A 23756-nucleotide genomic window follows, 5' to 3' on the forward strand; every position below is an offset into this window, starting at 1 on the left:
ACGGCACAGCAGACATGGCCCTGGGCACAGGAGGGGCTGAGCTGGTGGCCAAGGCTGGCCCGTGGCACAGCCCCAGTGCAGGGCTCCTGAAGGGCTGAGTGAGTCCTGCCTCCCCCAGCCCTGTTTTGGCACACGCCAGGGTGAGGAGCTGCAGGAGCAGGGCGCTTTGAGGCGTGGGTAGGAAAGGGTCTGTAGGTGCTCCCTCTGGGAGCGTAGCGGGCTGCCAAGACACTGCTCACCCCCACAGCACTGAGAGAAAACCTCTGTCCTGTGCAGAGCCCCAGCCAGGCACACATGCCCAAGGGAGAGGAGAGGATTCAATTCTCCTGGGGCTGTCCTTGGCCCCAGAAACGCCTGTCCTCCACTGCTAGGAGCATGAAGTAGGCATGGGAATAAACCTGCAGCTCTGGCTGGCTGGTGCGCAGTGCAGTGCCTGGCTGAGGAGCTGGATGCAGGGATGTGGGTGATCCCCTGGGAGCAGGTCAGCCCCCAGAATTCCCCAAGAGCCCCTGCCTGTGAGGAGCAGGCTGTGCCAAGGTGCTTTGTGCTCAGGCCCCAGTCTGCAATCTCCACACTGCAGGCATTATGCCTGGCATCAGGAGCAGTGCTCCCGCCCGCGGGGATCCCCAGCTGCTGGGAAAAGGATTTCCTTAGGAATCAGCCTGGACCAGAGGGATGGTGAGTGTGCAGGTCCAGGCTGTGGGCATGGCACAGTACCAGCGGCTATTCTGGGGCCACCACGTGTGGCTGTGGCACGCGTGCTGCCAGCAGTGCCACGGCCTGCCCAGGCACCCGCTGCAGCTATGCAAGGAATGCCCACGCGCAGGGGTGGCCGCCTGCCAGGCCCTGCCGAGGCACATCCCTGAGTTTAGGGCTCCCAGCAGCACCGGTGGCTCCCGGCCCGTGCCGCTGATGGGGTGGGAGCGGTGCTGCAGGCGCAGCAGCCCCAGCTGGCGGGAGCGTCACCACTCCCCCAGGCAGGATGAGGCGAATCAGGGATGAAAATCAGGGCCTGGGGGTTTATGAGCACACCCAGCCCTCCCGGCAGAGCCAGGGGTTCACAGCACCCCGGGGTGCAGCAGAGTGGGAAGCTGTCCCCGGGGACAGCAGCCAGGCTGCCCACGGTGACTCTGCCCTTGTCCTCCCAGCCAGACCCCAGCCTTCCCATCTCTGTGGGAACAGCCCCAGCTTCTTCACTTCCCAGAAGGGCCCTGGCATTGCCGACCAAGGGCCTCTTCCCTCGCGGTGCTGCAACCCGCGGCTGAATCAAGAATCCGGGAAGCTCCGCCAGCCCCGCGGCTTTCTTGGAATAAAGCCAAGCTCACGGCAGCAGTGACGCGGCGGCCGCGGGCAAATCCCTGCCGAAGGTTTCACAAACCTCTCTCTGCTCCAGAGCAGCTGAGCGGACTTGGCCCTGCGTTTCGTAAGCAGTCTATCAAATGTGGACAGTTCCCCTCTGCCCTTCACCAGCGCTGGGGCAGCTGAGCTCCCCCTGGGCGGGCTCCTGGATGGGGAAGATGTTATCAGGGTGATCAGACCCTGTCACCCTGTGATGGTGCCAGGAGCCAGACTGGAATTTGCACAGGGCTCCAGAGGCAGGGCTGGGACACTGGTGTCCTGCAGCTCTCCACACCTCAGATCTCCTGGGGCTGGCACCAAGCAGCACCAGCAGAACCCAGTGCAGCTGTAAGTGCATGGCCCCCGTGCCATCAGCTCCTCCATGCTGTGACGGTGGCCAGGCAGAGCAGGGTGAGGGCACCAGCCCCAGTGAGAGCCTGACAAGGTGCTGGGGCACGGAAGGGTGGTCAAGCTGCTGCCCCACAGCCCCTGCAGCCCCCGCCTGGCCTCAGCCTGGCCTCCCCATGGGGTGCAGGGTGGCCACCAGTGCTTCCCATCACACTGCTGGCTCATTACTGGCACAAGAAGGAAGCGTCCACCGGGATGGTGAACCTGAGCTCTGCGGGGTCAGGGGTGCAGGAAACCTGCTCTGGTGTGTACCAGCCCCTGCAGAGCCAAAACAGGAAACCACCGCAGCCGGAGATTGCTGCGGGCACAGCAGAGGGCTCAGCCAGCACCGCAGCTCTGTCGTGGCTGCACCGACCATGCAGAACATCCAGCTGGTCACAGGGCAGCAGGGCAGGCCCATGAGGGCTCCCCAGCCCCGCAGCAGCACCCCAAGGACTGGCAGAGGCAGGCAGGGAGCTGCCGTGAACACCCGACCTCGCGGCACTCCCTTCACACACTTCTTCCTGCTTGGCTCTGCAGAGCCAGGACATTCCCACATCTACCACCACACTTCCCAGTAGAATGCAGGAAAGGGCTGTGCAGCAGCTGGGAACTTACTGTAAATGGCACCACCTGCTCCTTACGTGGCAATTGCTCTTCAGGCCAGGGCCACGGGAGCACTTGGGAACAGGGATTGGGACATCTGCTCCCAGCGAGCTGCCAGGAAGCACAGGCACGAGCTCCTCAGCAGAGCCCAGAGCTGGCAGTGGTGGTCCCAACTGCAGGCCCAGGACAAGAGACAGCTGCTTGGGCTGGAGGAGGAGCAGGGCTGCAGCTCTATGTCCCCAGAGCCCCTCGGTTCCACAACTGCCCCTCAAATTGTGCCTCTGCACTCAAGTACTGCTCAAAGTCCCTGTCCCGGTAGCAGCTCAGCTGCCAGGGACCTGGAGCAGTGCCATGGTGGCTGGGGGAGCCCTGGGGGCTGGCATGGCCCTGGCTCTCCCTGGGCCAGGTAGGGCTATGAGCAGGCAGGGAGCAGGGGTGGCAGCAGGACGCCGTGCCCAGGCCAGGAAGTATTTTGGGATACAGCTGAGCCCAGCAGGCTGTGTACATCCCCATGGAAACTCTGCTTTGTTGCTGCTTCCCCAGCCAGACCCGCGCCAGCTCCAGGGAGCCAGCAGCTGTGGATTCCTCACTCCTTCCATCAGCATCTACAAGAGCTGCTCTGCCCCGGCCCCCCCGGCCCAGCTCTGCTCCCTGGCAGAGCCCCGGGCCCGGGGCTAAGCTGCTCTTGCACCTGCACTCACGGGGAGCAGTGATGTGCCAGCCTGGCTGTGGGCACTCCTGGGCGCACGGCAGGCACGGCAGGTCCCTGTGGGTGCTCTGGCAGCAGGCTGCCAGCTGCCTGCCGTGTGCTTGCCCAGCACAGCACAGAGTCCTCAGATGACCCTGGCAGAGCAGCCGTGGGCAGGTGCCAAACCCTAGCCCTGGAGCATCCCTTGGCCTCACATCAGTCCTGGCCTCGGGCACGGCACAGGAGCCAGCTGTGGCAGAGCCGCACATGTGGCTGGGGACGGAGCTCCGGGATGTGGGACCCTGTGTGTGTGCAATCCCTGCCCTTCTTGCCTGCCCCCTCCTCACCAGTGCACACTGCTGGGGGGCCTGCAGGTCCCCACCAGCCTGGGGGGCTCTGCCCATCCCGTGGCTCTGGCTGCCATCAGCAGAGAGGAGCTCCAGCCACACCGGTCAGGCACAGGGTGATGGGTGCCAGCGGCGCCACTTGGGCGACGATGGGGACTGCAGCTGGCAAAGGGCACAGCTGGAGCAGATGCTCCCCAGAAGGACCCAAGGGCCCTGTCTCAGCATTTAATGAGTGGGAATGGGAGCGCTTTACTGTAATTCCAGTAATTACATTGTTCATCCTTGGCAGCCGACACCAGTTGGTGTCCAGCGCCATGGGATCGCGATAAGCCACCTGGCAGTGAGGCTTGGCAACACGCTGTGCTGCCGGGCAGCCGGCCAAGGCAGGGCAGGGAAGGGCTGGAGCAAGGTATGAGGTGCGGGAAGGGCCCGCCCGGGAGTTCCCGTCACTGCCGCGCAGGTGGCGGCGGGAGGGCCCTGCCGCCGGGGCTGAGCCCGCACGGCCGGGATCCCCAGCCCGTGAGCGCCTGGCAGGATCCCAGCAGCCACCCACCACTGTGGCATCCCCGGAGCACGCTCAGCGCTCACGCTGGGCGCTGAGCTGGAGCTGCCAGCTGCAGGACGTTCAGCCACACGCGCAGCGGGGGTTTGGGGCAGCAAGGTGCCAGCGAGGTGTCACCACAAGGACCTGGTGTCCCACCCTGCCAGCGCTATTGCAGCTTCCAGGCAGCCGGGCAGGCGCTGCCCCTGGCTCTTTCCTGCCATCCCCACCCACCCTGGCTCAGCCGGGGCATCCCCGGGTGGTCTCCACTGGTGCTCGGGGCCAGCCAGGAGCAGGGACAGAGCACCCCAGGGACAGAGTGGGAGCCCTGCTGAGTCATCACTTCACTGTTCTCGTTTTTCCATGGTGCTGTTGTGCATTTGCTGGAAGCCAGCTCAGAGCCATGACTAATCTGTTCTCAAAACAAGCACAAAGCGAGCGCGAGGTTTGTGCAAACCCACGGGGAGGAGGCGGAATCACAGCACGGGGCTGGACTCGGGAGGCAAGGCACTGGAGCAGCTGGGAATGCCCAGCCATGGAGCTGCCCTGCAGGCAGCAACCTCCTGTGTAGGGGGTGGGCACAGCAGAGGTGGGCAGGGGCACTGAGGACCCCCAACCTCCCCTCCCTACAGCGGGGCTGGGGTTCAGGCAGCATGCTGGAACAGGCTGCAGCAGGCAGGGGAGCCAGACGTGGGCCATCAGCACTCAGAGCCCCACGTACTATGGCCGGAGTTGGGGCTCTCATATGGGTTGTTTTGCCTTATGGGGAAGCCAGTGGAGGGGGAGGCCAGGGAGGAAGCACATTGATTTGCTGTTATTAAAACCAGAGCTGCTGTCGGGAACTCCACAGCCTGGCTGCCCTCGTGTGCTTCCTGGAAAAGGCTGTCCCGTGTGCCCTCACCAGCGGGAGATGGGGCCCCCAAAGCACCTGGCAACAGCCATGGCCCGCGCCGGGTTTGGGCGGCAGCCGGGGCAGGGAGCCAAGGATCCAGTTCTGCCCTTGGTGCCCACTGCTCTGCTGCCCAGCCTTTGGCTCCCAGCCGCCCGCTGCCCCCCTGGCCCTGCTCAGCACCCCCGGTGCTGCCTGCGGCGCCCAGGGCAGCCCTGTCACCCCACGGCGGGTGGCAGGACACGGCAGCAGTGGCACCCCGCTGAACTGAGGACTGTTTACTGGAGAGGCGAAGTCATCGCTTCCAGTGGGGGATGAATCACCCCTGTCAGGAATTCTGCCCGGGGGCTTTTCTGTAAGAGCGTGGAATTTCAACACTGGCCGCCCGTGCCCTCCCGGGTCCCCCCTTCTTGCACAACCTCTTGCCGGGGTTGCTGTTCCCAGCCCGGCCTTGCAGCCGCAGCGGCCGCCGGGGAGCGCGGGCACGGGGGGGACCCTGCGGAGGGTCCCTGTGGAGGGTCCCTGCTCATTGTCCCTGCACAGGGTCCCTGCTCATTGTCCCTGCTCATTGTCCCTGCTCATTGTCCCTGCACAGCGTCCCTGCCTGGAGCGCGGCCCCGCAGCCCGTGCAGGGGTGACAGGGCAGGGCCAGCCGGGCTCGCAGCCTCCACAGCTGCCCGCTCACAAAGCTGCGCCCCCGGGGCCCCACAGAGCTGTCCCTGTCCCGAGTGGGTCCCCGGGACCGAGGGCTCCCCCGCTCAGCGCTGTCGCTGTCGCTGTCGCTGTCGCCAGGCAGTGCGGCAGCGCGGAGCCTGCAGCTGCACTCGCACCCACCAGCGCTGCAGAGAGGGGAAGTGGAGGGGATCAGCTGCAGGGTGGGCTCGGGTGGAGCATCTTCCCTCTGCCACGACCAGGCACAGCCGCCCCCATTGGGCTGATGGCTCATCAGGCTGAGTGCGGGGAGCGCTGGCAGGGGGGAGGCCCCTGGAACACCCCTGCCATCCTGGTGCTGTCCTGCTGCGGGGGGACACCACTGCCCCCACCATGGGCCAGGCTACCAGACAGAAGGGGAGGAGGGGGCCAGAACTTTCCCAGCAGACTGAGGTGACCTCGGGGAGCCCTGCAGCCATGCTGGGACTGGGGATTCTCTCAGTTTCAACACACAGCAGAAACTCTGTGAGAACTCAGTGAGAGCAGAGGTGTTTTTGGATAAGGGGGAAGCACACTCAGAGCAGGAAATGAAACATCACCTTTGAGACTTGTGGCTCCTCTCAGCCTGGCGCAGCACAGATGGGCTGTGCTGGCTCCCAAACCGTCCCACAGGTGAGGAGAGCAGGGCCAATGGCTTTGGGAGCCCAGAGAAGCGTCCCACTTGCCAGCATCTCCTTTCCTGGACACAGGGCTGCCAGGAGCAGCCAGTCCCGGGAGACCCTTTGCAATGGGAACCTGCTCCCTGCTACATTTGGGGTGTCCCTGTGTCCCCCGGGGGATGGGGCAGCCCGGCAGGACCTGCAGCCTGGCAGTGTCCCTGTGCCGGTGACAGCCAGCACTTCTGCCACCACGGCTTCAGCACAAAGGGCCCACATGCCAGCCCTGCCCCGGGGCACTGCTTCCAGCAGGAGGAAGCAGCTTTCTCAGGAGCCCGGGTGATTTGCCTGCCCCACTTTGCATGCCTGAGGCTGTCCGGGGACACAGCCACAGTCCCCCACCCCAAGGCAGGGCAGGGCCATCATCCCAGTTCAGAGCACTCAGGTGGGCATGTGGGAAAAATCAGGACAAAGCACCTCAGCCATAGGAAACTGCTTTATTTCTTGCTTTGCACTTTCTGCCATTGCTGGAAATGCGTGAAGTGGCTGCCCTGACCCACCTGGGTCAAGCAGCCCCCTTGTCCCACTCGGCCCCTGCCCCTCTCCCCCGTGCCAGGGTGTTCCACTCCCAGAGGGGCTCCCAGGACCCACAAGCTGAAGTCCCATGCACCAGGATGGAGCAGCTCCATCCCAGCCCCACACATGAGCTCCAGGCTGATTTATAGAAACCCAGTGCCTGGGGCTGACGGTGCCTCCTGCCAAACCTCATTAACGGCTGGCCCGGGAGAAGGCAAACAGCTCATGCAGCAACAAGGAAATCCTTGTTTAAGCATTTCTGGCCATGCAAGGCCCTTCACCCCATACCCAGGGGAGAAGGAGGAAGACGAGGAGGTGAGGAGGAGGTGCAGGCTACAAGTCCCAGACTGGCACCACCCTGGCATTCAGGGGAACCAAGCAGGAGACATGAAGAGACATACCAGGGTCTGCACAGGGAAAAGACACATTAGGGTCTGCACCAGGATGGGATGTGAGCTGGGGGGCAGCGGGAAGCTACACGGGCATGCTGGGGGCAGAGAACTGTGCCACAGAACCCTGCCTGTCCCCCCGTGCCCCCTGCTCCCACCAACACCAGGCTCCCCACACACGTGCTGGCCGTGGGTGCAGCGTGGGAGGCCATGGGAGCCAGAACCAGAGTGCCAGCCCACAGTGGGCACGGGACAGCAGCACGGCTGGCCTGTGGAGCCGGCACGGCGTGCTCCACAGCAGCACCAATGACCTGCATCTGCCTGCCCCACGTGTGGCTCAGGATCTATTTCATCATCTGGAGAAAAGCATTTACTGCCAATAAACGGGCTAATTAATTCTCCTCAAAGACCTCTCAATTATTCATCTCGGGCCACAGAGAAAACAATTAGAGCACTTACCTCAGCCCTGGCTCAGCCAGTGCAGCAGCTGGTGGCAGGCAGGGCACGGCGGCACGGCTCTCGGCACGGACCCCCGGTGCCCGGCCATGCCCGGTGTGCCCACCCGGCCGGGGCGGCCCGCGGAGCGCTGGAGCGGGGATGTGGAGCGGCCACAGCCAGCAGCCCTTAGCTGTGAGCGGCCCCAGCGCTCTCCAGGGCGCCCCGGAGCTGCCCCAGCTCAGGGCTCTCACAGGGACCCCCGGCTGCTCCCTCCCCACAGCCCCCCGGGTAGCCCGGGCAGAGGCTTCTCCCCGACGGTTCTCGGGCTCCTTGGCCCTCGGGGTGTCCCATCTGCCCCGCGGAACGGCCCTGCTCAGGTGCACCCTGAGGAGGGAAACCCTGGGCACGGGGGGCACGCTGGGCTGGGGGGGCCGCTCCCGGCGCGGCCGGAGCCCACGGGGGCAGCGCCCGAGACGGCCCCGAGGCGCGGCCGGTCCCGGTGCCCGGTGGGTGAGGCCGGCCCCGCACTGGCACCGCCGGGGCCCCGGGGAGCGGGGCCATCACCGCCCCGGGCCTGGCGGGCAGAGCCCCCGGAGCCGCCGGGCCGGGCCGGGCCGGGCGGGCAGAGCCCCGCGGGTCCCGGGCTCGGAGCCGCCCGTCGGGCGGGCAGCGCGGCCGGCCGGGCCGGGAAGGGTTAAGGGCGGCCGGCGCCCCCCCGGCGCGGAGGCCGGGCCTGTCGGGAAGCCGGGATCTCTGCGGCGGTTTTACTGGAAAAGTCGCTGCCGGCGGAGGGGGGGCACCCGCGGCCTCGCCGGCTGGGGACGGGGCACCGGCCGGGACCCCGCGGCCACCGGGCTCCGGCAGCGGCCCGCGGGGCCCGACCGAGCCTCCCGGGCAGCCCGCGGCTCCCGCACCGGCCGCAGCCCCGGCAGCCCCGGGACCGTGTCCGTCGGGGGTCTGTCCCGGGCCGGAGCTCGGCCAGTGCCGCAGCTCGGGACGTGTCCCCGGCACCCCGGCAGTGCGGCGGGGTCCCAGTCCCGGGTGCCCCACCCGACCCGACCCGACCCGGCTGAGCCTGGGGCCGGCGCTCCCGGGCATCGCCCCGCCGTTCCCGGCAGCAGGAAACTGCTCGGCTCCGTGGCCCCGGTCCCTCGAGGGCGCTGCACGGCAGCTGCCCCGGCCCCGGTGGGAGCGGGGCTCTCCAGAACGGGCCGGGCCGGTGCCGCCCCGCTGGGACGAGCCGCGGAGCCCAAAGGGCGGCCAGGCTGAGCAGCACCGGCAGTGTGGCTGCAGGGCTGAGTCCGCCCGACAGGAAAGCATCCCGAGCTCACCGTGAGCGGGTTATGGTCACTGCCAGTCCTGAGCCAGCCCTGGGCACCCAGCACGAGACCCCCGGGGCATTGCCTGGCCACTGACAGCTCCATGGCCGAAGCCATGCTCTGCTGGGAGGCTGAGAGCCCACTGCCAGCCTGTGCCAAGGCAGCCAGGTGTGTGTGCCAGGGCAGCCAGGTGTGTGTGCCAGGGGCAGAGGATCAGCCCCAGCCCGGCTGTGTCCCGGGAGCTGCAGCACCGTGCTCCCCCATCCCACAGCCCCTCCTGCGGCCAGGATGCGCCAGGCTCAGCCCTGGGGACGTGCAGATCCAGCGGCTGGGGCTGGCAGGCTGGGATGGGGCTGCCAGTGGGGCTGGTAGCAGGGGGGCCCAGCTCCGGGAATCGGCCCCAGTGGTTGCCAGGCCTGTGGTAGGGAGGGGGGAAACCCGATCCTCCGCGGTGGGATCTGGGCTCCACTCCCGGCTCCCCAGCCAGGCCTCAGCTGCTAATTTTAGCCCTGGGGAGGCACGACTGGAGCAGGAGCTGAGCCCAGCGGGGCAGGGGCTCAGCCCACCACAGGAGCTGGTTTGGGCAGGTGGTGGCTGCAGTCCTGTGGTGCAGTGTGGGCCAGGGTGAGCCCCCTGCTAGTCCCCAGCTGCCAGCCAAGCCCCTGCCTGGCACTGCCCACCCTCTGCCCAGCTCCCGTGGTGTCCATTCAGCCGCTCCACATAAGACCACAAGCACTTCCATGGTCCCGGTGCTGGCCCTGCTGTGGCCCTGCTGGGTGCTGGTACCAAGGGGGGACCCCCAGGCAGGTCCCAGAGCGAAGTCCCCGGGAAAGGCACAGGGCTGAAGGACAAGGGGCTCTGTGGAAGACACGCAGCCACACTGCACAGCGCTGCAGAAGCTGTGGCTGCTGCCCAGTGAAGGAGCCCCTGTTTGGCTGCAGACCCTGACTGGGCTGGGGGCGCTGCCCACAGCAGAGCCCTGAGCTCCCCTCCAGCTTTGGGCACGCCAGGGCAACCAACCAGCCCATCAGGTACCATGGGGTGGATGGGTGAGTGGCTGGGAAGGCCATGCTGAGGGGTGCTCCAGCCACCCAACCCTTCCAGGCAGAGAAAGCGGCTCCAAAGGCTGCCCTGCCCCATGCAGCTGCCCCAGGTGGAGGGGGATCCCTGTCCTGGGGCCCCACACTGCTGCTCCCCAGCCCTTCACCTGACCGGCCGCGCTGCCCGGCGCTTACTGGAAGAGGAAGCTGCCGGGAAGGCGGCGTGTGCGGCGGGGCAGCTTTGGGGAGGCTCAGCTGGGCTCAGCAGCCGGCACAGCTCAGCTGTCCATGCTCCCAGGTCCAGGGCCAGTAACGGGAAGCGTCTGCTCTCAGTGACGGTAAATCAGATCGGGGAGATTAGAGGCCTTTTTGCCTAATCATGAGCAGCTTGAAGTTGGAGGACAAGTTCCTGGAACAAAGAGGAAATGGAGGCAGTAAATAAAGAAAAACTGTTAACATGTGGCCCTGCGTGTGAAAAACGTCTCATGAAGGACTGTTTATGGCTCCCTCAGCTGCGGGCTGACAGCGCGGGGGGCGACGGGCGATACTGAGGGAGGGGCTCATGGGCAGGGGCACAGGCAGGGGCATGGGCAGAGCGGGCACCAGCGGAGCAGCTGCAGGGGGCTCAGGACAGGGGACCTGGGGCGGCCAAGGCTGGGGGGCACGTGGCGGAGGGAGGGAGAAGGCAGCAGCATGGCACAGGTGTCTGGAGCACACAGCGTCCCCAGGCGGGCAGGGGCTGAGGGGAAGAGGCGCCTTAATGGGTGCACCTGCCCCACTGGTGCCCTGCAAAGGCCGGGAGCGGCGCTGGGCGCGGCAGAGTGGTGCCCCCCGCGCTGGGAGCAGGGAGCATGGTCCGGCTGCTCCAGCCCAGCGCGGGGAGGCGAGGGGGTCTCGCCACTGCTTCGGACACACGCCCTCCTGCCGGGGGGCAGTGGGGATCTCTGCCAGGAGGCTGGCGGGTCCCCTCAGAGCTGGCAGAGAGTGCCGAGATCAGCGAAGCTGCCCGGAGACCCCAGAGCTCCGCTGCAGCGCCAGCCCACCTGCGGTGCCACCGGGCTTTGGGCACACCGGGGCAATCGCTGCGGCCAGGGCAGACGCAGCGGAGCCGGAGCAGCTCCAGCGCCCAGCCGACCCCGGGGCAGCCTCCTGGCAGCGGGGCGGGAGCGATTCCTGCTCAGCCATGGAAAGAGGATCCCCCTGGCGCTCCCTCCGTCGGGCACCCAGCACGGGGAGGGGCCGGGGGGCAGCGCAGGGCCGGGGCTGCCCCAGCCGTGAGAGGTGGGGATGGAGGGAAGGGGCCGGCGCTGCGAGGCAGTGCCCGCGCAGGAGCCGCTGCCCCGTTCCCGCCCCGCGTTCCCGGGAAGGGCGAACCCGCCCCCGCCCGGGAGCCCTTGCGGGGGGCGGTCCCGGCCATGCGGGCGGTGCTGCGGCGGGGGCGGCTGCCCGGGCCCGGGGGGGTGTCCGGGGGTCGGCAGCCGCTCGTGGTGGACCTGCGGAGCGACACGGTGACTCGGCCGTGCGCCGCCATGCGCCGGGCCATGGCCCGCGCCGCCGTGGGCGACGACGACTACGGGGAGGACCCGGCGGTGAACGGTGGGCGGGGGGAACGGGCCGCCCGCCCGGGGGTCCCCGCCTGACCCGGGGGCAGCGGATGGGGGGCCCGGAGCGGGGCTGCGGGGGCAGCCGGGACCGGGGGATCCCCGAGCCCCCCAGAGCCAGCCCCCCAGGACATCCGTGTCCCCGCAGAGCTGCAGCGCCGGGCCGCGGCGACTCTGGGCACCGAATCCACTCTGTTCGTGCCCACGGCCACCATGGCCAACCTCATCGCCGGTGAGTCCGGGGCTGCGCTCGCAGCCCCTCGTGCCCCCAGGCTGGGGATGCTGCCCTTGCTCCCCTCCCTCACGGCCCTTCTCCCCCAGTGATGTGCCACTGCCAGCGCAGGGGGGCTCAGCTCTTCCTGGGCCAGGACGCCCACCTGCACGTCTACGAGCACGGCGGGGCCGCGCAGGTGAGCGCGGCGGCGCTGGCGGCGGTGCAGGAGAGGAGGGCGGCCGCGTGCTGCCCTCCGCTGGCTGCCAGGGCATCCCCTGGATCGCTGTCCCGAGCCACGGGCTGCAGCGCGGGTGGGGGCTGTACACTCCCGATGGAGGGCACAGAGGGCTGGAGCCCCCGTGCACCACCGCTGCCCCCTGTCAGCTCCGCGCTCTCCCCTGCCCTGGGCACAGGTCGCCGGTGTGCACTCCCAGGCACTGCCAGATCTGCCGAATGGCACCTTCGACCTGGAGCAGCTGGAGCTGACCATCCGTGAGGCCCACGGCAGCCGGTACCACCCTCGTCCTGAGCTCATCTGTCTGGAGAACACGCACAGCTCGGCGGGCGGCCGGGCACTGCCCCTCACCTATCTCAGGCAGGTGAGAGCCCACAGACGGTGCTGGCACAATCCTGCCTGGCACGGGTAGCTGGGCGCTGCACAATGGAACTGCGGGGACACTGGAGCTCAGAGATGGCTCGTGGTGGTGGCACTAGATGCTCCAGGGGTCCCTCCCAAACCAGCTGTCCCCCTGACTCCCAGGTCCGTGGGCTTGCAGACCGTTACGGGCTGCGGGTGCACATGGACGGCGCACGGCTGATGAATGCAGCAGTGGCCCAGGGCGTGGAGCCAGCCCAAATTGCCCAGCACTGTGACTCTGTGTCCCTCTGCTTCTCCAAGGTCTGCTTGTGTGGGGAGGGGTCCGCAGGGCTGGCGGGGGCCAGCACAAGCCAGAGCCTGCCCTTGTTTGCAGGTGTTGGGCTAAGAACAGCCCTGGCAGGCTGGGAGGGGCAGCTGCCTGGGGACAGCTGGGGTGACCCTGCTGGTGGCTCTGCAGGGCCTGGGCGCCCCGGCCGGGGCGGTGCTGGCGGGGAGCAGGCAGTTTGTGGCCGAGGCCTGGCGTGTGAGGAAGCTGCTGGGCGGGGGCATGCGGCAGGCGGGAGTGCTGGCGGCCGCTGCCCTCCTTGGGCTGCAGCACGCCGAGGGGATACTGAGCAGAGACCACGAGCATGCCCGGAGCTTTGCGGAAGGTACCTCGGGGCCCCGAGGGTGCTGGGCTGTAAGAGCACACCTGGCACTGCCCAGCAGCACCACCGAACTGCTGCCTTGGGCACCATCCCTGCATGGCCACACTGGGTCTCCAGCAGGGTGAGGATGCTGCTGGGATCCTCACCTGGCTGCAGTGCCAGGATCATGGCATGACCGTGCCTGTGCTGTGCTCAGTGACCCTGGTACCACATGGGGGGAGAAAGGGCTCTCCTTCACCCAGAACCTGGGGCAGGTAGCTGGGCAGTGGGCTTGCACCACCTCGGCCTCCCGCAGGTATCCACGCGCTGGACTCTCCCCTCTGCTCCGTCAACCTGGCAGCAGTGGAGACCAACATTGTGATGGTGAATGTCCAGGGGGCCTGGCCGTCCCCCGCCGAGCTCTGCGGCCGCCTGCGCGCCGTCAGCGAGGAGGAGGAGGCTGAGAGCGGGCAGGCTGTCAGCGTCCTGCTGCTCCCCTGGTCGGCACGGACCCTGCGCGCCGTCTGGCACCGCGACGTCTCGGCCCGAGACACCGAGCTCGCCAGGAGAAAGCTGGAATTTGTGGCCAGGAAGTGCCAGGAGGAGTTGGCCTTGGGACTGCATGGAGCGCCTCCAGGCACGGGGGGAGCCTGAGCATTCTGCCAGCCCCGCAGCTGCAGCGGTTGGGCAGCCCAGAGCAAGCACTGGGAGCAGCCCCTTTGTGCTCCAGATGTGTGCCCAGCCATCTGAAACGTGACATCGGCCCTCACAGGCAGCCTGACAAACCAATGTGAGCCCAGCCTAGCGGAGACCCCAGACCCTGAGGCAGTGAGTGCACAAAATAAACACCTTCTGGTGGTACTGTCACTGTGCAGGGTGTTTTCTCTCTTTTCCTTGCTCTGCAGCAGGGACATCATCAAAGCCAAGGTCCCCGTGGAGGGACAGTTGCTCCTGAGGACATGGAACCATCTCAGCCACAGGACCAGGGTTGCTGCACAGCAATGCCAAGGTTTGTGTCTGGCCAGGACTGTCCCAGGAGCGTGAGCCCAGCCTGGCCCAGATGGCTGTGTCACTCCCGTTCAAGAGCTTTATGTCATTCTGTCCCCCAGCAGCAGGTGGGCTCCCCAGGCTTCCCTGTCATGTTCTGGGTCAGCAGGTCCCAGAACTCTGCACTGGAAGAAGGGATTCTCTCAGCAGCAGTTGCTTTGGGTGTTCACTCACTGGCTCCCTGGGAAGCACTACCCCAGGCAGCAGTAACTCCCATTTTATTCTGTATTGCCAATGTGCAGTTTAAAGGACACTGAGGGAACAAAGTTCATGGTCCAGCTAGCCAGTCAGAGCCTTGCAGCCCTCAGTCCCCTCTGCTCCAGTGGGCAGGAGCACGGCAGGGAAGGGGCACCAGCCTGGGCTGGGCTGAGCAGAGAGGGCACAGTGTGGGTCTGAGGCAGAGGTGACCCTGTGTTATACTGAGGAGGTGGCAGGCAGGGCCGCGGTCCCCATCTCTTTACTCCTGAGGTGCCATCATGCTCTTGAGATCATGTTCAGAATCACCTGGGATGAGGAACCAAACGCTGTGGAAAGCCCCTGACCCTGCACCTCCCCGCAGGGAGGGGGCAGCCCACCTGATCCGCCTTGGCACAGCCCTCCTGCCTACCTGAGTGAGGACATAGCTGTCCTCTGACAGCCTCTCAATGACATCAAAGTGATCCACACCAGCCAGGTCCAGCACAGAGACAGACCAGCCTGCTGCACGCAGGGCCTGCGGAGAGAGCGGCGCCCAGCATGGACCCCAAGCTCCTCCTGCCCTGGACAAGCAGCAGGAATAATGTCCTGGCCAGGACTGGTGTCCTCCAGTGAGCCAGAAACAGCTCTGGATCAGCGCAGAAGCTCTTCATCCCAGTTGGGTAAGTTGGTGAGGGCTGCCTGGAGCAGTGTCCCCACCAGAGCCGAGCAGGGTGCTGCTGGAGCTCACCTGGCTTCAGTCTTGGGACTGCCTGGTGCTCACCTGGCTGTGCTCCTGTGGCTGCCTGGTGCTCACCTGGCTGTGCTCCTGGGACTGCCTGGTGCTCACCTGGCTGTGCTCCTGGGACTGCCTGGTGCTCACCTGGCTGTACTCCTGGGACTGCCTGCGAAACTCTGGGGAGTCATGCTGGGCCACAGCCACGAGCACCTCACAGGCTGCTGGCGCTGCTGGGGTGACCAGTCTCATGGGGCTGTTCCTCTGGGCCACCTCCCTGCAGGAGCCACGCCGGTGGAGCTGATGCAGCCCTTTGCTCCATGCCATCAGCTGGACTCCCCAGCTGGGCAGGCACAGGGGCAGAGTGGCTGCAGAGCCACTGACACCCCCTGCCCGTGCTCTGTCCCCATGGCTGTCCCCACAGCCTGTGAGCTCACCGGCTCATGTTCAGAGCATCATTCACGTAGGTGTGCAGGATGGGCTCCAGGTCATAGAGGCCGCTCACCAGCACCGCTCCTGAGGGCAGAGGAGGAGCTACAGGTGAGGAGCTGCAGCCTGGGAGGCTCCCACAGCCCTGGGACCTCATAACCAGTTAGCATAATCAGCCTTGTCCCAGGCGTGGAGACCAGTTCTCCTCCCGACCCTGTTCTGGGATGTGGCAACGCTACCTTTGATATCTGGCACCACTTGGAATTCCGTCCAGTCTGTGGACAGCACCATGGCTGCCAGGTGGGCCCCTGCCGAGTGTCCGCACAGGTAAATGCCTCTGGAAGGAGGGAGCGACTGAGAGGGACACCTAGAGACACCCGGGGACACCTGGGCACACTTTGCTCCGTGCAGAGGAGGTGGCACAGCCCGAATGTGTCAGCTCAGATGTTTCCCAATCTGCCAGCCGCTGCCTCGTGCAGTGACAGGGGATTGTGGCCACAGGCACTGCCCAGTGCTTGGGCCGAGGTGCCAAAGCTCCCCCCAGCCACTCCCACAGACCAAGCCCGGCCGGGAGCTGCCCACCTGATCCTGGGGTATTGCTCCACCAGGAAGGCGAGGCTGCGGCGCACCTGCAGCACCATAGTGTCCATGTGGCCTGAGCAGAGGACAAAGGGCAGGGCTGGAGGCGCGGGGCTGCACAGGCAGCTGCAGCCTCTGCAGGGCAGCACCTACCCTTAGGGGCTATGTCGTACCCCACCGCCACCACCGCCACCCCCTGCGACACCAGCGGGGGAGCTGCAAACCCCGAGTCGTCCTTACTGCAGAGAGAGATGCTGCGGGAGCCGGGGCTGCGGGGCCAGCTGGGGGCTGGCCAGACCCGTGTCCCCAGAGCAAGCCCCTTCAGGAGAAGGGGTCAGCCGGAGCCGGTGAGGGGGTCCCTTCGCGAGGAGCGCCCCACCGACAGCCCAGCTCACCTCATGCACTGCCAGTACCCGCCGTGGATGTAGACCAGCGCCGGGAAGGCTGCGCGGCACAGCGCGGGGTGAGCGGGTGTCCGCCCGGCCCGCTCCCGTCCCCGCCGCCCCGACACTCACTTTCAGAAGGCTCCGTGGGAAAGTAGATGTCCAGCTTCTCCCCGTCCCCGTCGCCGTAGGGCACGTGCAGCAGGGTCTGCCCGCTGGCCCGGGCCCGCTCGGTTCCTGCGGGGGGGAGGCGGTGGGGCACGGCGCCGTGGCACCGAGCGCAGTCCCTGTCCCGGCGCCGCGATCCCCACCTGCCGCCGTCACCGCCAGGTGGGCGTCGATGATGGTGTCCCGGTCCAGGCGGGGGGACCAGCGACTGGGAGAGTAATGGTCCTCCAGCGCCTGCGGGGAGGCGGCGGGGCAGCGCCAACACCCCCGGCCGGCGGCCCGGCCCGGACCCGCGCTCTGCCCTGCCCCGGGGCCGTACCTCCGCGGACATATCCCGCCACCCGCCCATCGTGGGGCCGCTCCCGGTGCCGCTCCCGGTGCCGCTCCCGGTGTCTCTCCCTGTCCCGATCCCGGTCCCGCTCCCGGTCCCGCTCCCCGTTCCGATCCCGCTCCCCGTCCCGATCCCGGTGCCGCTCCCGGGCTGCCTGCCCGCCGAGGGGCGGGGCTTGAGCGGGGCCGGGTGGGAGGGCGCGCTCCCATTGGCCGTCCCGGAGGCGAGGCCCGAGCCCGGGGGCGGGGCCAGATTATGGAGGCGAGGCCAGAGCCCGGGGGCGGGGCCGCCTCCCATTGGCCGCTTGGGTCTGGGGGGCGGAGCCGGTGGGCAGAGGAAAATAAAAATTTTGGCGCCCATGACCCCCATTGGGCAGCGTTGCCGCGCGGCTGTGCGGACTCTTATGCGATTGGCTGGCGCTGCGGCGCGTGGGGGAGAGGCCTCCTCCGATTGGCTGACGGGGCTGGCCGGCTGGGCGCGCGCGGGCTCGGGCCGGCAGTCCGCCATGAACTGCCTGACGGTGCCCGGTGTCCACCCCGGCTCCCCCAGCCGGCCCCGCGGGCAGATTCAGGTACGGGGTCGCCCCGGGGCACGGGCGCGGGGATAGGTACAGGTGCCACCCCGGGGCACCGGTATGGGAGCAGATGCAGGTACGGCAACGCTGCCGGGCATCGGGCCGGGGGCAGATACGGGCACGGTACTGCCCCGGGCACGGGATAGGGCCAGATGCGGGCACGGTACTGCCCCGGGCACGGGATGGGGGCAGATGCGGGCACGGTACTACCCCGAGCACGGGATGGGGGCAGATGCGGGCACGGTACTACCCCGGGCACGGGATGGGGGCAGATACGGGCACGGTACTGCCCCGAGCACGGGCCGGGGGCAGATACGGGCACGGTACTACCCCGGGCACGGGATGGGGGCAGATGCGGGCACGGTACTGCCCCGAGCACGGGCCGGGAGCAGATGCGGGCACGGTACTGCCCCGAGCACGGGCCGGGGGCAGATGCGGGCACGGTACTGCCCCGAGCACGGGCCGGGGGCAGATGCGGGCACGGCGCTGCCCCGCGCACGGGCCGGGGGCAGGTGTGGGTGCCGCGCCGGGCTGAGGGGGCTGCCGGGGCCCCGACGGGGCGCAGCCAGGGCTGCCCGCTGGCCGCCGTTCTGAGCGCACCGTTCTGCCCCCAGGTGATCTTCGGGCCCATGTTCTCCGGGAAGAGGTAGGCACGGACCGGGGGGCGGGAGGGCGGCGGGCTGGGGCTGGGGCCCGCTGACACCGTGTCTTGCAGCACGGAGCTCATGCGGCGAGTGCGGCGGTTCCAGCTCGCCCAGTACCGGTGCCTGCTGGTGAAGTACGCCAAGGACACGCGCTACGGCTCCTCCGGGGTCTGCACACACGACAGGTGAGCTCCGGGGCAGGAGGACTCCCCGCTTCACGGGGCTGCCCGGCTCACTCCCTCCCTGTCCGCAGGAGCACCATGGAGGCCCTGCCCGCCGGGCTCCTCCAGGACGTGTACCAGGAGGCGCTGGGGGCCGCCGTCATCGGCATCGATGAGGGCCAGTTCGTAAGTGCACGGCTGGGCTGGGTGCGCTGGGCTCTGCGGGACACACACTCCTTGGTGCTCCTGTGCAGGCCAGGCTCTGTGTCCTTGTAGGAGAGGGTGGTGGGAGGTCATGCCCTGGGGAGTTTGATCCATGTGGCCTTACACTCAAAGTGCTCACAATCAAAGCCTCCTTCCCTGTAGTCCCTGCAGACAGGACGCTGGGACTGCAGCCTGTTTCACAGACAGGGCACGTGGCTCTGATTTTCTTTGTTCCTGGTGCTGCTGTCTGGGCACGCACTGTGGGATCTGGAGCCAAGTGCTGCCCCCCATCCTTCTTTACGATGTGCCTGTACCCCCCAGTTCCCAGACATTGTGGAGTTCTGCGAGACAATGGCCAACACTGGGAAAACTGTCATTGTTGCTGCTCTGGATGGCACCTTCCAGAGAAAGGTAAAACACTCATTTTGGTAGTGCAGCTGCTTTGGGACCCTCATGGAGCCCACCCAGCAGCATCTTCCGTGCTGTCTCACAGGCCTTTGGGAGCATCCTGAACCTGGTGCCGCTGGCAGAGAGCGTGGTGAAGCTGAACGCTGTGTGCATGGAGTGCTTCCGAGAGGCCTCCTACACCAAGAGGCTGGGAGCAGAGCGGGAGGTGAGTGCCCTTGGAACAGAAACTGTTTCACTTTCCCAGTCCCGCTGGTACAGACGCTCCCTCCCGGGAGCCGGGCTCTGCAGTCACTCCCCATGTTTCCCCGGGAGCCGGGCTCTGCAGTCACTCCCGGTGTTTCCCCGGGAGCCGGGCTCTGCAGTCACTCCCAGTGTTTCCCCGGGAGCCGGGCTCTGCAGTCACTCCCCGTGTTTCCCCGTCAGGTGGAGGTGATTGGAGGAGCTGACAAGTACCACTCGGTGTGCCGAGCCTGCTACTTCCGCCTGCGGCCCCAGCAGCCCGCGCCAGACAACAAGGAGAACGTGCCCCTGGGCCTGAGGCAGCTGGAGACAGCTGCCCCTCGCAAGATCTTCACTTGACTGCTGGGAGAACAGAGGGGAAGGGAGCTCAGTGCTGTGGCTCGCAGGCCTCTCTGTACTTAACAAACTGTTCAGTGCCTCAGCCCTCCCTACCCAACCTCCCCACGCCAAGCGCCGCAACTGAGGATCCACCACGCCTGATGCTGGTGGAAGCTGAAGCAAAAGCCTGGCTAGAGTGAGTTCCCATCTCAGAACAAGGAGAGGGACCAGCACAGTCACTGGGGCTGCCACACACAGGCCCTGGGGCACTGCACGTGGAGCCTGGCTGCAGTGCTGCCGCTCACTGTGGCTCTGGCCAGCTCTCACAGGGCTCCAAGCGTGCTCAGGCTGCCACCAGTGCTGCTTCTGCTGCCTGTGAATGCAGCCCTTCTCTCTTGTGCACTGTTGCTACATTCCAGGTTTCTCAAGACATTGTACAGCCATTAGTATTTTTAATGCAATTTTTAGCTTCCTTCCTTAACAGTCTGAGGTAACTTGTCCCTTGTCACAGAGCTGTGACACAGCTTTTAAACTGACACGCACGTCAGCCCAGCCCTGGGCAGGCCCCCAGCCTCTCTGCCAGCCTGCCCACTGGTGTCAGTTATTGTTGAAACAGAAGGAGGCCTGGCAGCTGATTCTTCTGAGGTGCTGAACCTCAAGGGCTGGCTGTGTTCTAGCAGGCTGTGACAGACTCGTTTGCCTCCTCCAAATTCAGGGCAGTTTTTCTCAGGTTCAAGGCTAGTGCTGCACTTTGGTGCTACGTTACCTGTTTGGAGGCTCAGAGTTTCATCTACCAAGATGTGGACAATTATTCCAGGGAAGATCCAGCTGCTTGGTAAAGGGGCTCTCCTGAGGAGCTGCTTCTCCAGTCCAGTCATGTCTCCTGCATTCTCCTCAGCCTTCCAAAATTCTCGAGGCTGACTCTTAGTCTGCTCTAAGCTGACTGAAGGATCCTCTTCCCTCTCTGTTAGATTCTGGAAGGTTGTTGTTTCCTTATTGCCTGCCAAAGTGTTTTTTCCCTGGAAGTGTTTTTTCCCAGCATCCACAGGCTCTGAGCAGTAGCTCTTTGTTCTGGCCAGGCCAGGCCTCTGCATCTGAGTCCAGGGCTGCTGTTTGCCTGTGCCCTGCAAGGCTCCAAGAGCTGCCTGATCCCCCCGTGCTGCCCCCGTTTCAGGTGAGAATTACTGTATTCACAAGCACTTGACTGCCAGGCTGGGCTTCTCCCCAGGGCTGGAGAAGGCTCTGCTGCTGCTTTAGGTTAATAAATAACTTAAATAATTTGTGTGTGTATTTTTTACCATAGCATTCTGCTGTCTTCCTGGCAGCGAGGAGTGAGACAGCATGGGCTGCTCACAGGGTAGGAGGGCTGCTCACAGCCTGGGGTTGGAGCTCTGCTCAGAGCAGGGAGCATGACGAGGGTGGCCTAAAAATAGGCCCAGCATGAGTGTGCTGTTTGCAGCACAGCAGCTGGCAGGGGCTGCGCTGCCCCACACCACACCCCGGGCCTGGAGGGGCAGAAAGCAGGAGCCTTTTCTGCTTCCCCGAGACAAAAGGCACGTGGTGGCTCACACGGTGGCTTGGTGAAAAAGTTTATTCCAACCTACAGTGACAACTACTCAAATGCTGGCCCCAGCAGGGATGGCCCACACACACGGCTGCTGGGAACAGCTTTACCACAGCAGAGCAGCAAACACAACCTGAGAATGGCCCACAGGCTCCTGGTGTGGCTGGAGTGCAGGCAGGAGCCGCGGGCAGGCTGCAGGAGCTCAGCCTCGCAGCAGCACTCGGGCAGGCACACAAGGGAAAGAAAGTGCTCCAGGATGTCCTCAGCCATGGCCCTGCTGAGGATCTCAGTGCTCACCGCTCCCACAGACCCCAAGCCACATCATCCAAGCACCAGCAGCTCTAGTGCAGGCTGGGGGAAGGCACAGCACGGCGTTAGAGGAGGGAAGAGGGGCTTTGGCAAGAGCTGGCCCAGAAGCAGCCGCGGGGGGAAGGCACGGGAAGGCAGAGCTGGGCCTGGCTGTGCTGCAGCAGCGAGAGATGGCTCTGGGGGAATGCAGCCAGCAGGGCTGAAAGGCACTGGAGACAGGACGGGACCAGGGCAGCAGTCACAGGGGCAGAGCCTGGCCAGGGCTGGGGGCATAAACTGCAGCCCACCACCAAGGCAGCACAGCAAAAGCAGAGACTTGTACGTGCCAGGGCTGCCCACACACCCAACCTCCTGCAGCTGCACTGCTCACCCAGCAGCTGCAAATCATGGTGTGCCAAATCACCCACCAAATCACACACCGGGCTCTGGACGCTCCAGTGAGGATCTCAGCTCTGGGACCAGGCAGAAGCCCCTCCTGCACCCCACGAAAAGGCCCAGTCACCTTCAAACAAAGCAGCCATCACCCTCCCACCCCACTGTCCCCTCCAAGGCATAGACCCCTCCCTCCCACCCCGCGGAAGGAATTGCACTGTTCAGCCGTCCCGCGGGAGCCAGCCAGGGCTCAGTACACCGGGGGAGGCTGATAGCCCTCCGGGGCCTCCGCCGTGTGCGTGAAGGGCGGCTGCTGGTAGCTCTCGTGGCTGATGTTGGGATAGCTGGAGTAGGGAGTCGGAACCCCCGGGCTGGGGTCAGCATAGCTTTGAGCAAAGTCCTCCACCCCCATTTTGTACCTCTTGTAAGCAAAGGTGAGCAGGAGTGCCTGCAGAGAGAAGGGGAGCAGCATCAAGGCTGTTGCAGCCTGTGGAGGGCAGGGGGCCCCTGTGCACTCCCCCCAAATGGGGCAGAGTGCTTCACTCACCCAGGAGAAGATGGAGAAGAAGCTGAAGGTGATGGCAGCGCGGGCAGAGTCCGCTCCGATGAACACATCCTCAGCCCGTGTCCAGGACCACTGGTTGGTCAAGAAACAGAAGCCGATGAACCACAGGAAAGTCCAGAGACCTGTGGGGGGAAGTGGCATGAGGGGCCAGGGCCGGTCCTGCTGCCCCTGGGCAGTCCCGGGCTCAGACCCTGCTCCACCGTGCAGGCTGGGGCAGGCACCCGGCCAGGGGCAGCCGCTCCTCGGGGCGCTCAGCAGCAGCAGCAGCAGCAGCACCATCAGCAGCAGCACCAGCAGCACCATCAGCAGCAGCACCATTAGCAACACCATTAGCAGCAGCAGCAGCAGCAGCGCGTGGCCCGCGGGCAGCACGCCAGACGGGAGCGACTCGGGAGCGGCTCCCTGGGCCAGGCACCGGCAGCCACGTCACGGGACAAGGCGGCCATTGTGGCAGCCACGGCGGGCACAGCCCGGCCCGCTGGCCCCGGTACCTGAGAAGCCGAGGTCGGCCAGGACCAGGTACTTGCGGTCCGTAGTGTTGCTGATCTGGGGGAAATAGACGTCCACCATGAAGAAGAAGATGCAGGCGAGGAAGGCGAGGACGCCGATGCCGATGCCGTAGCGACAGGCGTCCTCGTTGTGGTTGAAGATGCAGTAGAGCTGCGGGTTCTCGGGCCGGCTCATGTAGCCATCCCCGACCAGGCAGGCGAACACGATCAGGGCGAAGACCTGCGGGGCGGAGCCGGTGTCCGGTGGGCGGCACCGAGACCGGGGGAGCCCTTTGGGGGCTGCCGGGCCCGGCGGGCGAGGGGCGCCGGCCTGCGGCGGGGCTCTCCCGTCCCGTCCCGTCCCGTCCCGTCCCGTCCCGTCCCGTCTCACCGCGCTGACGATCCGCGCCACCACCTGCGGCTGCTGCACGAAGCGCACCAGGTCGAAGGCACCGCCGGCCTTGGCCGCCCCGTAGGCGCCTCCGCCGCCCTCCATGGCGTTCGGCCGCCGCTGCTGCGCGGCACCGCCCCGGGAGGGCCGGTCCTGGCGGTCCGGGACGCCGGGGCGGGGCGGGTGGGCTGGCTCCGGCGGGACAGGGGCTCCCCCGCCCGGGCACAGGGCGCCGCGCCCGTCCCGCACCCTATCCCGGTGCCCTCCTTCCGCCCCGGTGTAACGGGGGACGGGAGCGCCGGCCCCATCCTCGGCCGCCGCCGGGCCCCGGTGAGCACAGCCCAGGGGAAACGGGGGCTTCGGGGGGCTCCCGCCGCCCCCGCCCGGTACCGGGAGGCGGCAAAGGGACGGGACGGACAGGGCTCGGCAGCCCCCGTTCCCCGCAGGTCCGCACCCACGGCGGGAGCGCCGGGGAGCGTCCCGTCGGTGCCCGGTACCGGGGCGAGCGGCCACCGGCCCCGAGCAGCCTTAGCCCGCCCCGGGGCGGAGGAGGGAGAGCAGGGGAGGAGGGAGACGGCAGCGGGCGGGGAGCACGGTGGGGGCACGGGGGTCTTTGCTCCGACGGGCCCTCTTAGGGCCGGTCCGGGCCCGTCCCGAGCCGAGCTCCGGGACTGGTGCTCCGGGGCTTCGTGCCCGACCCGAAGGGTCCCGGACGGCGGGCGGAACCTCTCGGCCGCGGTACCGCCCCATCCGCCCTCTCTTCCTTC

At 66.6% G+C, this 23756-nt stretch overlaps 4 protein-coding genes across 6 annotated transcripts; 2 read left to right on the forward strand and 2 right to left on the reverse strand.

Annotated features, from left to right (window-relative positions):
- Window positions 1-11194: 11194 nt before the first annotated feature.
- LOC139601968 (uncharacterized) lies at window positions 11195-13771 on the forward strand. The gene is made up of 7 exons (XM_071451380.1): window positions 11195-11461; window positions 11615-11698; window positions 11788-11876; window positions 12094-12279; window positions 12441-12578; window positions 12736-12928; window positions 13221-13771. Exons 1-7 carry the CDS (start codon window positions 11281-11283, stop codon window positions 13556-13558), a joined length of 1209 nt encoding a protein of 402 aa, XP_071307481.1. The 5' UTR covers window positions 11195-11280; the 3' UTR covers window positions 13559-13771.
- A 382-nt stretch (window positions 13772-14153) lies between these two features.
- On the reverse strand, window positions 14154-16978 carry AFMID (arylformamidase). 3 transcript variants are annotated; one of them, XM_071451381.1, is made up of 11 exons: window positions 16740-16978; window positions 16564-16628; window positions 16385-16489; window positions 16265-16313; window positions 16023-16108; window positions 15873-15945; window positions 15530-15627; window positions 15299-15377; window positions 15009-15138; window positions 14559-14663; window positions 14154-14455 (listed from the first exon to the last, which is right to left on the reverse strand). In XM_071451381.1, the coding sequence occupies exons 1-11, from the start codon at window positions 16958-16960 to the stop codon at window positions 14426-14428; spliced, it is 1041 nt and encodes a 346-aa protein (XP_071307482.1). In that variant the 5' UTR covers window positions 16961-16978; the 3' UTR covers window positions 14154-14425. The 3 variants fall into 3 exon arrangements, with proteins under 3 accessions (XP_071307482.1, XP_071307484.1, XP_071307483.1); XM_071451383.1 differs by having other exon boundaries at window positions 16385-16467; window positions 16740-16894; XM_071451382.1 differs by having other exon boundaries at window positions 16564-16654; window positions 16740-16894.
- A 278-nt stretch (window positions 16979-17256) lies between these two features.
- Window positions 17257-20572, forward strand: TK1 (thymidine kinase 1). Its single transcript, XM_071451325.1, has 7 exons — window positions 17257-17322; window positions 17940-17971; window positions 18041-18154; window positions 18223-18316; window positions 18656-18745; window positions 18828-18947; window positions 19166-20572. Exons 1-7 carry the CDS (start codon window positions 17257-17259, stop codon window positions 19319-19321), a joined length of 672 nt encoding a protein of 223 aa, XP_071307426.1. The 3' UTR covers window positions 19322-20572.
- Window positions 20573-20873: 301 nt separating this feature from the next.
- SYNGR2 (synaptogyrin 2) lies at window positions 20874-23119 on the reverse strand. Its single transcript, XM_071451524.1, has 4 exons — window positions 22990-23119; window positions 22602-22839; window positions 22093-22232; window positions 20874-21993 (listed from the first exon to the last, which is right to left on the reverse strand). Exons 1-4 carry the CDS (start codon window positions 23092-23094, stop codon window positions 21796-21798), a joined length of 681 nt encoding a protein of 226 aa, XP_071307625.1. The 5' UTR covers window positions 23095-23119; the 3' UTR covers window positions 20874-21795.
- Between the last annotated feature and the right edge of the window lie 637 nt (window positions 23120-23756).

This window comes from Agelaius tricolor, unplaced genomic scaffold, assembly GCF_023055355.1.
Source record: "Agelaius tricolor isolate 1412-34295 unplaced genomic scaffold, bAgeTri1.0.p SCAF_32, whole genome shotgun sequence".
NCBI classification, from domain to species: Eukaryota; Metazoa; Chordata; class Aves; order Passeriformes; family Icteridae; genus Agelaius; species Agelaius tricolor.